This window comes from Rhinatrema bivittatum, chromosome 2 (assembly GCF_901001135.1).
Source record: "Rhinatrema bivittatum chromosome 2, aRhiBiv1.1, whole genome shotgun sequence".
NCBI lineage: Eukaryota > Metazoa > Chordata > Amphibia > Gymnophiona > Rhinatrematidae > Rhinatrema > Rhinatrema bivittatum.
Window position 1 is genome coordinate 52,208,704 of NC_042616.1, and position 15,013 is coordinate 52,223,716.

The 15,013-nt window shown below is 43.7% G+C and overlaps 1 protein-coding gene across 1 annotated transcript in view; it reads left to right on the top strand.

Moving 5' to 3' along the window:
- LOC115083210 (SCO-spondin-like) overlaps positions 1-15,013 on the top strand; it is a 508,366-nt gene that overhangs the window by 470,617 nt on the left and 22,736 nt on the right. Inside the window, exons 105-107 of the mRNA XM_029587016.1 lie at positions 3,044-3,195; positions 3,722-3,768; positions 7,925-8,089. Coding sequence (XP_029442876.1) covers positions 3,044-3,195; positions 3,722-3,768; positions 7,925-8,089 — 364 coding nt within the window. The remainder of the gene's footprint in view (positions 1-3,043; positions 3,196-3,721; positions 3,769-7,924; positions 8,090-15,013) is intronic.

Below are 15,013 nucleotides of genomic sequence, written 5' to 3' on the forward strand. Positions count from 1 at the left end.
TTCCCTTCTGTCTTTTTTCAGGTAATTCCAAATATTTTTTTCCCATGTAAATATCCCCTTATAGAACAGTGGTGGTTCAGCTTTTTTGCTATTACTAGGCCTCCAAAAGTAAAAAAGAACAATTTGGGTGAACTGAGCCCAGAGTTACAAGTAGAAAGGTGACCAGTAAAAAGCAAAACATAGAAAACAGCAAAGAGACCAGGAGGCTACAAAAACAGCAGCAAAGACAGCGAAGAAAAGATTTACAAAGAGGCCAAAGATCACACCAACAAGGAAAGCAGCAAAGAGATCAAAAGGGAGCCCAGCAAAGAGACCAACTATCCAGTGCAGCATTTTACTATATTATTTTGACTTTGCATTTTTATGCTTATTTAATACTAGCTGTACCCGGCCACGCGTTGCCGTGGCTCAGTCAGGTTTAATTTCACAAAGCGCATTAGCTCTGCTCCAGCCGTCCCAACTCCCTCCCCCCCTTCCCCGGCGGTGGACGGACTGGCTCGGCGACTCTTTTACCCTTTCCTCCTCCTGTGTGTAACTGTCCGGCAGTCCCTACTCCCTCCCCCCTTCCCCGGCGGTGGATGGACTGGCTCGGTGACTCTTTTACCCTTTCCTCCTCCTGTGTGTAACTGTCCGGCAGTCCCTACTCCCTCCCCCTTCCCCAGTGGCGGAGGAACAGGCTGAGCCGTTTCTTGGAGCGGTGACTCATCTGCCCTTTTCTCCTCCTCTCTGTGACACCCAGCACGTTGCGCAGAGCTCTATGGTCCACACATGTGCGGTAGAGCTGCTCTCTACTGCGCATTTGCGGTCCGTTGGTCAGAGATAGTGTGTGTTGCTTTTACGTTCAACAGATGGTGCTGTTTTTCCCAAAAAGCATGTTTTTACCTGTCACATGTATGACATCTTTATAATATAGATATATAAAAACACTCGCAAAATCGAATGCAACATTGTGTCAACATTTCAGAGCAATCGGTAAAGAACTTTCGGAGATTCAAGATTTTGAACAAACGATCATTTACATTTTTATTTATATACATTGTGTAATTGGCTTTGTGTATTTTTTATTGGTTTAAGTAATGTTTTTTGATGCTTTTTATTTAATGTAATCTTGTTTCATTATTTTATTTTCATTTACTATACTATGTTTTATTATTTTAACTATGTATCAAATGATTAGTTTTGTTAATGGCTCTGAAGCCTATGGGAAAGACAGTCTATCAAATAAATAAACTAAAGAATAAGATAAGCAAAGGGTCAATAAGGAAACCATTAAGACTATACAAACTGTCGCAGCAATTACGATCACTAGACAAATGCCTATTAGAAATACCTACTATCAAAACAGCAAGACTTGACCATAACCCGTAGACAAGCCTTTTCAGTAGCCGGCCCAACATTGTGGAATGCATTACCTGTACACATTTGACTCAATCCCACTACAAAAGAATTTAAAAACAGCTCTCAAAATGTATTTATGTTCAACAGCTTTCAATAATCGCAAACTTCTTAACCCCTTGATCATATTCAATTGGAGCACTTCATTCTCCTACCTCCCCCTTCCTCAATCCTAATATTTATATTACTTTTAAATTGTATCCTGTTTCTTTTATTTTATTTTAAATAGAATTCAATTCTGTATTTCTATTTTTATCTACTAACATTGTAAACCTCAACGCTTTGTTTGTATAAGCGGTATATAAAAAAAAAATCTTTAAATAAATAAATATTTCCTAAATGTTTTTCTGGTAGTTTTTCCAAGTTCTTGATCTGGCTGAATCCAGCCTGATGTTACTTTATTTACATGTATTTATGTAAGTTTATATACTGCTTTTTCAAAATATAAAATCAACATGGTGAACAATAGGTGTTGAACAAAGTAATATACAATTAATTAACCAGTTAGAAGAAATACAATAGTAAAACATAAACATTAAAATAAAATAATAAAAAATAGCCTTCCAACCTTAATAATCCTTGAAAACCCACAGGAAAATAAGAATAAATATTATAAATACTCATCTCTAATTCAGTTCATCAAAATTAATTAAGTTAAAAGCACTCAAAAACTAAGGTAAGAAATCTTGCATTGCTAAACAACCAAACATATGTTCCTAAAAAAATACTTTTATAGAATTACAGCAGTGTTTCTTTAGCTGCTCCTGGAGTTATCTCCAAGCCAGTCTGATTTTCAGGATAGCCACAATGAATATGCAGCCAGACTGGCTTGGAGGTAACTCCAGGACCAGCTAGAAAAACACTAAATGCTTTTGAATTGTCAGTAGGTTTTACCCACATTAAGTGCACTTAATGCAGATAAATGGCTTTTGAAATTGCTATGATAGTCTGTTACATTTACATGTACAACTCTTTTGTAAATTCACCTGTATTTGTGCATGAGATATGGATTTTTAAGGTTGCTTTTGAAGATGTACAGCCTAGGGAGTCATTTTCCTACAGTATCGCACGCGAAAAGGGACTTTTCGCACTCAAAAAGTCCCTTTTCGCATGCAATAACTAAAAGGGGGCGGAGTCGGGGCGGCGTCGGCACCAGAAGAGGAGGAATCAGGGCAGCGTCGCGGCGGACGCTGCGAAGACTTCGCTGGTGGCGATACGGCAAGCCACATTATCGCTGCCAGTAGCACACCCAATAGCGCCACCTTTCACGGTGGCGCTATTGGGTGTTAAAGCCAGCAGCGAAAACACCGAGGTGATGCGATCGTTGCTGGCTTTCGCAGGCCCCTCCCCGTTACCACCAAATTCAAGGAGCTCCGCAAAGTTAGAAAATCCAGCCCCTGGTGTGTTGATGGGTTAAAAAACCTAATGACAAAATAATGCATCAGAATAAGAAGTGGATAGTAGAAATGATGTAATTTTCGCATGTAATGTGCTTGTCACATATTAGGTGTACTGAAATATGTATGTTTTACTGTGAGCCGCCACGATCAGTGGCATAGAAATCATTTTACAATAAATTAAATAAGCAAATTTTGAAATACTTTGCACCCATGTCACTCAAAGCCCTGAAAGTTACTCTCTTCTGCAGGTACTGCAGGATGGGAAGTGTGTTTCCCCGGATGACTGCCGGTGTTCCCTCCTTACAGCCTTCACCATTCCCTGGTCCTTCAACCTCTCGCTGGAAGAGAAGGCGCAGGAGCACCCAGCGGGTACCATTATACATCACCAGTGTAACACCTGGTAAGCAAGCGGGCACTCAGCCCAGGCACTGGGTCCCAAACAGGTCTGAGGTATGAGGGTGAGGAGCATCCAGCAGGCACAATCATACACCATCCATGTAAGTGAGTGGGCACTCAGCCCAGGCAGTGGGTCTTGGAGATGAGCAAAATGGCAGCTGGGTGACGTCCTGGGACACATTTCTGGCCCAGCTTCAATGACTTTCAGTGATTTTAGCTCCATCCACAAAGGAGACCTACACCTGGAGACCTGAATGGATATAAAAGATGCATTGCCTCAGGCTGAGGAGTTTGGGTCTGCATGTGTGGGTCTGCAGGTGACTGCATGAGTGGGCGGGCGTGTGCATATGGGGTTGCGTGTGTGTATGTGGCTGAATGTGACCATCCAGGTTGTGATGCTATGTGCATGCGAGTGTGTTTTGGGGGCATGAGGGGCGGAAGGATGGCTAATCATCCGCGCCGCACCTTGTTAAAGGACCACGCTCTGTGCCTCATCTCCATTGCTCATTTGCCTGGCTTTCTCTTTCCAGCGTCTGTCAGGGCGGAGAATTCACCTGCACCCAGGAGGACTGCAGTGGTAAGTAAAATCCAGTTGCACCCCTGAGGGGGAGAGGCCCCCCTGAGCACTGTCTAATCCACATCTTGGGTACCAAGGACAGAGTCTTGGGCGCTGCCTCCCACACTGATGTGGGGAAAACAGTGAATGGCTGGCACAGGCAGGCCATTCCTTTCTGGTGACACAGCGACGCTTTTGTCCTCAAAACAGCTCTCGAACAGTGCTCGTTACAGAAGTCGCATTCTGTTTTTGAACGCTGCTAGCTCATTGTTTTTAAGGAAGGGGTTTATTGTCCACGTTGCTTGATAGGCTTATGTCCCAAAACAGGAGGAAATTCCACCTCACCTGGGTCCCTATAGGATGCTGACAGGTGGTGATCAGCGGGAACACAGCGCAGTGCGGGGAGAGGGGGATGGGCAAATGACCGTGCTTGTCTGCCTGTTTCTGTATTTGCGTTAGGAGGATCGTTGTCAAACAGCCTGGATTTTCGGAAGGCGGACTTGCATGCATAAGTCCACTCTGAAAATTCGTGTGATGTCCCATGCATGCAGGAAGTTTCTGTGTGAAAAATCGAAAGTATGTGCACAAATCCGTTCCCTGACCCAAATCTGCCCCAAGGAATGCCTACTGTGCGTGCAGGAAAAAGCACATGTGTAATCAAGTGGAGATCCTTTTTCCCGAATATTCTTCAGGGTAGTTTTTAATATCCAATTCCCTGTATGTACCCAGATCAGTCCAGACTCCTGGGTTTTGCCTCCCTGCCAGCAGATGGAGACAGAGAAAGTTTCACTGACACTGTACATAACCCACTGTGCCACCTGCAGTCCCTCAGTATGTCTCTGTCTCCAGCACATGGTAGATGGTGCAAAACCTGCAGTCTGGAGAGAAAGAAAAAAAAGATTAAAAGACAAAATTTCTGGATCCTCCCAAGGGTTTGTGAGGTCCTGGCGGGGCAAATCCCCTGGTTTGAGGTGGACAGGCAGGTGGTTGGTGACCCTTCTGATAGCTCGGTCCGGAGGTCCGTAAGGTGCACATCTGGTGGTCCAGATCCCTCATCCTCCTTGAGACAGCCCAGTGGAGCAGGGAAGTATCCCTTTTAAACAGTTTGCCTGGGCTGGGTGGCTAAACTTTGGTGAAAGGAGATGGATATAGCCAGTGGTCTGGCTCTTTTCTGATCTGCCATGCGGCCTGCGCTTCTGGAACTTGCACCTCTGCACCAAAAGAAAGTATTGGTTTCTATTTACCTTCACAACCCAGGTGTCTGGACTGATCCTGGTACGTACAGGGAACATGGAATTAGTTAGAGGAATCTGTGCAGCATTGGGGTTCCAGGGGGGGAAGCTACCATAGCAGCTCGGGGAGCTCAGGGATGGGGTTTTTCAGCAGCTTTTCTGCCTGCAGAGGAGACCAGGTGTTGGCTCCGTGGCGCTGAGGGACTGTTCCCCTGCTTGCCGTTGAGATGCTGGTGGGGCCACGGATGTGGGGAGAAACAGCGTGTGCATGTGGCAAAAGCGCCATGGCGTTCGAGGGTCTGCGTTGAGCATGACCGCACAGGGAGAACAAGCCTCGCAGATAACGGGATCTAGTGCTGAGACTTTCTCCGTCAGCATGGAAACAGCGGCCATTTTCGATTCCCTAGCAGCATCGGAGGGAGAGGCAGGGAAAGCCCCTCCTCAACTTTCACTGGTGGTTCCCTGTCCCGCAGAGGTGCAGAGAGGCACTTGCACTGAGGAGGAGTCTCTGGTTCTCGTAGAGGTCTCCTGCCAGTTTTAATTTGCTTATGCACAAAGCGGGTTTAGCAGGATGCTGGCTCTTGGCCCCAGTCTCTATGGATTCTTGGCCATTCAAGAGGCGTAAGCTATTGAGAAGATCTTCAGGCTGATGATTTTAGGTGCCAGATGTTAAACAGATCCAGACCTAAATGCGCTGAAGGTGCAGGCAGGCTTTGCTTAGCTGTGTGATAATCCACGGCAGCGGTCCTTTTCCTTCATGCATAGGCGTGTACATGCATTCTCGCTGCATGGTGATTGCATGCGCAGGGACCTATGTGCATAAGGCCGTGGTCTAGATTTAAGCACATATGTCTGCGACCTAGACTTGAGCACATATTTGCGCAGGTACTTGAGTGCGTATTTAGAAAGTACTTATGCATGGAGGGTCGCAACCTAGACTGGTGAGCATATTTGCGCAGGTACTTATGCATGTAAGGTTGCGACCTAGAATGGCGCACGTATTTGCGAAGGTACTTGTGTGCATAAGACTTAGACTTAAACTTGAGCACATATTTGCACAGGTACTTGCTCGGATATGACCATGACCTAGTTTTGAGCGCGTATTTGTGCACGTCCTGGAGGGGTATGCATGTACGCCCGGGTGGCATTGGTGTGCGCATAGGAGGCTGCCTAGGGCTAGGTGCCGGGGACAACAGGTCCAAGCATCTTGCTATCTGAGAGGCTTGTCATCTGATAGCAATTCAGTCCTCACTCTCGTTCCATTTGTATCAGTGCTGTTTAGAAGCTCAAAGCGATTTTACTACTACAGTTTTTGCCCATGTTGGGACATCCCCTCGGCCTATGGTGTCTCTGGAAGGGAGTGGAATGGGAGGTGAGATAGTGGTCAGTTCCCCTCCTTCCTTGTTCCCAAGGGCAGAAGCTTCCCTGAGAGAGAGAGAGGTTGGAGAGAGCAAGTTTGGGCCTATGGACTCCAGTATAGATCCATCCTTCTTCTCCTGGGTGGAATGTCTGCACATAGTCATCAGGCCGAAGCACCAGAGATTCCAGAGGTTCATGGTTCTAAGAGAACATTTTTGGTTTTGAGACCTTCCCTTCAGCTGGTGATGGCTCCATGTATCTTCATCAAGGTGACAGTGGTAAGGGCAGCCGCATTGCAAAAGGATGGTGTATTGGTGTATCTGTATCTGGATGTCTGGCTCATTTGTGCGAAATCAGATGACCTCTGTTGAAAATCAGTACAAAAGGTACCAATGCACTTGAAGTCTCTAGGATGCTTGGTGAACCTAGCAATGAGCCACTGCTCATACTGTTGCTTTGTATATAGTACAAATTGTTAGAGGTTTTTCAAACCTGATCGCTTATGTTAAATTTGGGAAACAAGGTTTGCATTGTCTTTTTTGGGCAACTTCACCTTCTTCCGGAATGGTGTAGGGGAGTGAGTTTGCTTAGAAATTTAAGCTCGTTGCTGTCATCTTGGCTTGGGTACAGGTCAATACTGAGGGACTGCAGGTTATGTACAGTGTCAGTGAAAGTTTCTCTGTCGCCATCTGCTGGCAAGGCAGCAAAACCCAGGAGTCTGATTGATCTGTGGTACTACAGGAACGAAAATTAGCAGGTAAGAACCAATTTTCCTTTCCTGTACATACCCAGATCAATCCAGACTCCTGGGTTTTGCCTCTCTGCCAGCAGATGGAGAGAGAGAAAATAGTTTCACTGACACAGCCATATAACCTAGTGTGCCATTGGCAATCCACCTGCCTTTAGTATTTCTCTGTCTCCAGCAGATGGTAGAGGTGTAAAATCCAATTGATTCACATAAACTAAGGTTTATGCATGAATATCCTTTTGAAAATTACTTTTCAAATGGTTTCAGTGAGTGAAATTGGAAGTCATGCCTTTAATTAGCATGTATGCACGCAAGTAGTATTTTGGAAAGCCCTCCTGACGTCTTTGTGTACCAGCAGCATCACATGTAAATGTGAAAGGAAAAATCAAGGTGAAATTTAGGGGCATTCCAGGGCGGAGTTCAGAAGTTTGTGCACAAGTTAGTATTTTGAAAGTGGTATGCGAGCATTCATTACTGAACTTCTATGCATGCTTTTACACCTGCTAATTGTGTCATGGAATTGAAATCACACTAGCATTTTGTCTGCAGTTTTTGGATGGGAGATCTGGGTTGAGTGGTGGGGGATCAGGGTGAAGTGCTGCTTGTAGGTTGTTCCAAGCGTTTGCCACCTCCTCAGTAAAGAAGCATTTTCTCATGTTTCCTCTGAACTTTTCTCTCTTCATATTCAGGACCCCTTGTCCTTGTAGCTCCTTTTCCTATGGAAAAAGTCTTCTTCCTGTGATTTATTGATGCCTGAGAAATATGTGAGTGTTTTTAAGTCAGTGCAGCAGGTTGGCCTCTCTTGTTCCAGTGTGAAATGGTGCTCTTCTCTCCGCAGTGGATTGCCGGTGGTCCCAGTGGTCTCCGTGGTCCCAGTGCTCTATGACATGCGGGAGCGGAATGCAGACCTCCATACGGTACCAGAGCCAGCAACGTCTGTATGAGGGGGAAGACTGCGTGGGCTCCCCCATGCACCAGCGACTATGTACTCTTCCAGATTGTGGTGAGAGACATGGGTTTTCCTTTACAGTCTCATTACAGCATAATGCTGTATATTGCTTTATTACTATTATCATTATCACAATTTCATTTTCTCCTATTACAACAATCCTCAAACTATTTTCTGTTTTTAAACTCTTCCTCACTCTCCCTCACCCCTAATTTCTCACATTAATGTGTTGGTATCATTTCTCCTGTTACCCCTTTTGTCCCCTCTTGGTCTGCATCAGTCAGGCAGAATGATTGACAGAGAGTCATCAACACACCATCCTTCTCTGACCATATCTTTCCTCATCTGTCTAAAATATGTATAAGCACCCATTCCATCTACACTAAATTATGCTAGCACTGCTTCTTTTCCCTTCTCTTTCCTCCCCTTTAAGTTTTCCTCATACTCTGGTATCTTGCTTAATGTTTTCAAAATGGCTTCCACCAGCCTCCTTCTGAAGCTGCCTGTAGACCCTGTAACTGACCAGAATTCTTGCCTCATCTCACTGGGGCCGACTTACACATGTGTAATTTTGTCTCCTTCCCCATGGATTACCATGTAGAGAGAGGGCTGTTAGGCAATGAGAAGCAGGTTTGACTCAACAGATCTCTGGTCTTTTTTTCAATCTAAACCAGAGGTTCACAGCTCTGGTCCTCAAGGCCCCCAAACAAGTCTGGTTTCAGGGCAACTAAACTTTGCAAGTACAATTTGAGAGCAGTTTTCAAAAACTGTTTACCTCAGGTAAGCAGGCCTGAATGAAAAATACCTCACCTTTATGCCAGTATAAGTGCGAGCAAGGATCAACAGTGCATGTACTTTTTACCTCTGATAAAAGCAGGTGGGATCAGAGGTGGAGTTAGGCCAGGGGAGGCATCAATACACATAGAAACTATGCACCTAGGTTTTCATGGAAAAAGTATCCGCAGAAAAAGCAGATGGAAATCTCTGCAGCTACTTTTTTCCCCAGGCGGTTTTCAAAAGGAAAAGATACACCTACTTTATCATTATCCACAGACTTTGCAGCTGCTGACTTAGTTTTGAAAACTGCCCCCTTAATGAATATTCATTTGGGGTGGGAATGAAGGCTTCCTCCATTCCACAGAAGTTGCTGTTCTCGCTCTGTTTAGAGTGCCTTCCCCCCATAAAAACATCTACCTTTCTCCTCCCTGATGCTTCTCGGCATTTGCCACTGTCAGCCCTTGAAAATCATGATGATCTTCTCATGCTCAAATTCCCCACTTTTCAATTGACAACATCAATATCCAGCTGAAGAACACTGTAAGAGACCTAGGAATTTGGATAGACAATGAGCTGAACCTTAAAACATGCATAGCTACAAAAACGAGAGAAGGTTTCCACAAACTTCACATACTCAAACACCTAAAACCTTTACTATATCCAAATGATTTTCGAACTGTACTGCAATCTCTCATCTTCTCATGTATTGATTACTGCAACGCTCTATTCATTGGACTCCCAAAATCCACTCTTAAACCCCTACAATTACTGCAAAATGCTGCAGCACGTGTCCTCACAGGAAAGAAGAAATTTAACCACATCTCACCAACCCTGATGAATCTACATTGGCTACCTATCTCTCAAAGAATCAAATACAAGACATTATCTATTCTTCATAATGAAATATACAAAGATAACAACTTTCCACTTGATTGCATGATTAAACTCCACAAACCACCACGGTCAACAAGAATCTCTAATAAATTACAGCTAATCATACCCCCTCTCTCAGATGCGAGATTATCTATCACCAGGAATCGAGCTTTCTCTATAGCTGGTCCTATAGAATGGAACTCCCTACCAACGTATTTAAGCTCAATAAGGGATACTAAATCCTTTAAAAAAGAACTTAAAACCTGGCTATTTAAGCAAGCATTCACAGTCTAAACTTGATGTCCACCCTCATTCATTGGTAATTTGCCTTTGTAAGAACCCTAACCCTCTCCTCCTCTCTTTACTTCCATTTCGCTTAAACCTTCCCCACTCTTTCCTCCCCTCTTTATTTTCTCCCCTTTCTTACCTTTAACCTTCCCTCTCTCTTTAATTACCCTGCCCTTACACTTTTAATTTTTCTATTTCACCCCTCCTCACCTCCATTCTGACTTCTCCTTACTCTTAAATTATTATCCCCTTATACATCAGAAAACCCATTTATTCGATACTTGCTTTATTTATGTTATATAATGATGTTCTTTATAACTCTGCTTTAGCCGAGATGTTAATTATAATACTAATGTTTTATGTTACTAAATGTTTCCATGTATGAAGTTGTTCATTGTAAACCGGAGTGAAGGCTTCTCGCTATACTTCGGTATAAAAAAGAACCTTCCGCCTGAAGTTTCGCTCTCGGTGTGACTTTAAGGGCAGGGTTTTCTGATGCGTAGAGCACTGACGGGTCTCCATGCTCAGTGACTGCTTGAGTGCTCTGGCACAGACTTCTAGGGCAGGCAAAACAGATTGGATAAAAATTCATTGCAAAACTGCAGATGTTTGTGGGTATAATGATTCTTTTATTATGGGAGAAAGAAGCCTGTGTGAGACAGATTGAAAAAATATGGCGCAGAAACACAGAATATGACACGAAATAACAAGCGTAGCCTATCGTCTGCACATTTCAACTGAATTCAACAATACCAGAGAGCCAACATTTATCTTTAGTCTCATTTGTCTGTAAGGCCCATATCCTGGGCCTTCTTGAAGTCTGTCATTATTTTTACCTCCATCCACTTCCTAGGAGGCCATTCCACATGCAACAGAAAGTGGTTTTGGATACATTGGAGGCTGAGGTTGTGTATGGAGCAGTAAAAAGCTATATGTTAAGGATGTCCTACATTTGTCTGTGGCAGGAAGGAGGATGCTAAGTGACAAATTCAGATCATATATTATCAGACATTTAAACTAAAGAACGGGGGTGGCAGGAGATGGCCAATTAAATTGACAGGTCACTCCCAAGCAATACAGGAAGTGGGAGGAAAAAATAACAAAATCAGTCAGCTCAAAAAAGCAGAAAAGTTGTCTAGGAAGTACAACAAATCAAGGGAGAAATATTGGAAAGCTATGACTACAAATGCTCGTAGTTTGGGCAATAAAATCCCTGACCTGCAGGCCTTAATGGTGGAGGTGGATTTGGACATTGTTGCTGTTATGGAGACTTGGTTCACAGATTCTCATGATTGGGATACAGCCATATCGCGTTAAAACTTGTTAAGGAAGGACAAAGAGGCCAGAAAAGGGGGAGGAGTAGCTGTTTATGTCAAAAACAATATTCAAGCAACTGAACTGCAAGGAATGTGGGGTAGAGAAAAAGCATTATGGGCCGTCCTAAAAAAAGAAAATGGGGCATACATTTTTACTGGTGTGGTTTACAGGCCTCTGACTCAAATGGAAGAACTAGACAGAAATCTGATTGAAGACATCCAAAATGTGGGAAAGAAGGGAGAAGTGTTGATTGATGGAGACTTTAATCTGCTGGATGTAGACTGGAAAATCCCTTCCGCGAAATCGGCCAGAAGTAGAGAGATAGTGGATGCCCTGCAAGGGGCTTTCTTCAAACAAATGGTAATGGAACCCACGAGGGAGGGAGTTACACTCGTCCTAGAGCCTACTAACAGGGATAATGTCTCTAATGTCTGGGTGGGTGTCCATCTCAGCACCAGTGATCATCAAATAGTATGGTTTGACATCGCAAATAGGATACGGAGAAGTCACATGAAGACCCAAGTGCTGAATTTCAAAAATACGGACTTTGTCGAAATGGAGACATCCCTGGAGATATAATTAGAAGACTGGGAGAAAATGAGAGAGGTGGAACAACAGTGGGCCAAACTAAAAGGAGCACTTACAAAGGCAACAAATCTATATGTTAGAAAAGTAAACAAAAGTAGGAGAAATAAGAAACCCATCTGGTTCTCAAAGGAAGTGGCCAATAAAATAAAAGCAAAAAGAACAGCGTTCAAGAAATATAAAGGATCCCAAAAAGAGGAACACAGGGAAGAATATCTGGTGAAACTGAGGGAGATGAGGAAAGAAATCAAGAAAGCAAAAAGTCAGGCGGAAGAAAGGATTGCCAAAGAGGTAAAGCAAGGTGACAAAACATTTTTCAGATATATCAGAGAAAGAAGAAAGGTCCAAAGTGGTATAGTGAAATTGAAAGATGACAAGGATCAATGTGTGGAGAGAGACGAAGAAATGGCCGAAATATTAAACAAATACTTCAGTTTGGTGTTCACTAAAGAAGACCCTGGAGAAGGACTGTCATTAGTTAAAAGACAGTGATGGGGGTGGAGCAGACAAAACTTTGCTTATAGAAGAGAACATATGGGAAGAGCTAGGAAAACTGAAAGTGGACAAGGCCATGGGGCCGGATGAGGTTCATCCCAGGATACTGAGGGAACTCAGAGATATGCTGGCGGGTCTGATGCACGACCTATTCAATAGATCCCTGGAAATGGGAGTGGTGCTGCAAGACTGGAGAAAAGCGGTGGTGGTCCCGCTTCACAAGATTGGGAGCAGAGAGGAGGCTGGAAAATACAGGCCAGTGGTGGGAAAATTAATGGAGACTCTGCTGAAGGAAAGGATAGGGATCTATCTTCAATCCGGTGGGTTGCTGAACCCAAAGCAGCATGGATTCATGAGAGGAAGGTCCTGTCAGACAAATCTGATTGATTTTTTTGATTGGGTGACTAGAGAATTGGATCGAGGATGAGCACTTGATGTCATCTATTTGGATTTCAGCAAAGCTTTTGATACCCTTCCACATAGGAGGCTTGTGAACAAAATGAGAAGTATCGGAGTGAGTGCCAAGGTGGTGGAGTGGATTACAAACTGGTTGACTGATAGGAGACAGCGTGTAATGGTAAATGGAACCTACTCTGAAGAAAGAACGGTGTTAAGTGGAGTGCCACAGGGATCGGTATTGGGACCAGTTCTGTCCAGTATCTTTGTGAGCAACATTGCGGAAGGGATAGAAGATAAAGTTTGTCTATTTGTGGATGATACCAAGATCTGCAACAGAGTGGACATGCCTGAAGGAGTACAGAGAATGAAAAGTGATCATAAAGGCTTGAAGAGTGGTCAAAGATTTGGCAGCTGGGATTCAATGCCAAGAAGTGCAGTCATGCATCTGCGATGTGGTAATCCAAAAGACCTGTATGAGATGGGGAAGGGGGGGAAGAGGCTGAAGTGCATGGACCAAGAGCGGGATCTTGGGGGATAGTTTCTGGCAATCTGAAGATGGCAATGCAGTGTGACAAAGTGATAGCTAAAGCCAGAAGAATGCTGGCCTGCACAGAGAGAGGAATAACCAGTAAGAAAATATAGAGGTGGTGATGGCCCTGTACAGGTCCTTGGTGAGGCCTCACCTGGAGTACCGTGTTCAGTTCTGGAGCCCTTATCTCAAAAGGGATAGAGACAGGATGGAGGTGGTCCAGAGGCGGGCTACAAAAATGGTGTGGGACCAGTATCAGAAAAACTAAGAGGAGAGACTGAAGGATATGAATATGTAATCCCTGGAAGAGAGGAGGCACAGGGTTGATATGATACAGAATTTCAGATATCTAAAAGGTTTTAATGATGTGCAAACTTCAAACCTTTTCTGTTGGAAAAAAATCAGTAGAACTAGGGGTCATGAAATAAAACTATAAGGAGGACGCCTCAGAACCAAGGTCAGAAAATATTTCTTCACAGAAAGGGTAATGGATGCCTGGAATGCCCTTCTATAAGAGGTGGTAAAAAACAAAACAGTGAGAGAATTCAAAAGGGCATGGGATAAATACTATGGATCTCTAAAGGCTAAATGATGGAAATGAAGATAAGAGTGCATAGAGTAACTTAATGGGGTGGCAGTTATTACCCTTAACCAATAAGCCTTGACACTGTTGATGCAACTCCATCATTGCTCTCTGCTTCAATGGCAGGGGGAAAAGGGGAATTGGATTCATTCAGCAACCAAGGGCCCCGACTTTTACGATCTGAGGAAACAAGTATGGGGGTAACTTGCTGATGTGGCGGGTACTACCCTTAATCAATAAGACTGATACTTTGATCCAACTCAAACATTGCTCTCTGCTTCAGTGGCATGGCATAATGGGTAACTGGATTCAACAGCAATCGACGAGGGCCAGTGTGGAAAACTGAAAAGCACAAGGGTAATGGGGAATTGGATTCAAACAGCATCCAAAGTGAATCCTGACTTTTATGATCTGGGAAACAAATAAGCATGGGGTAACCTACATGACACATCAGATACTTCCATAAGCTTACTGGACAGACTTGGACAATTTGGTCCTTTTCTGCCGTCATTTTTATGTTTCTATGTAGCTGGCTTTATTCTGCTGTCTTTCCCTGAGGGAGATTCACTCCTGCTGCTGGCACACAGATTCCTACAATTGGCCCTCTCTCCCTTCAGCTGCTTATCTTGGTTCTTTTAAAAACTGGACGCCAAAATTTGCTGTTCCAAAGGATTTTTACTCACCGTCATCTGGAATGACAAACTACAGGGAATAAGAACTTGTTGATCAGGTCATCTTCTCTCAGTATGCAAATTGTGCATGTTTAGTGATTGAATATATTTCACAAAACATTTGTTAAGCGCCAAACACGCTTAAGGCGCTTCTCCACGGACACAAGGATACCATACCAAATTTTTGTAGAAACAAATATCAATTTTTTATTGCATATCAATAAGAATACAAATACCCTTGGGAGGAACAGAAGGGCAGGGCTTCTGCTTATGAAAAGCAGTAGCCTCTGTCTCTCTTTGTATGTCAGTGAGTGCTGCTTTTTATAGGTAAAACGTACAATAATCCCTAAGTTGCATGAACCTATGGGAGTATCACATACACAAAACAAGATTAATTAGACCTATATTACCCTGATCCCCCTCCCAAATTGGGGCCCACTTGCCTGATGTTCACATCAATC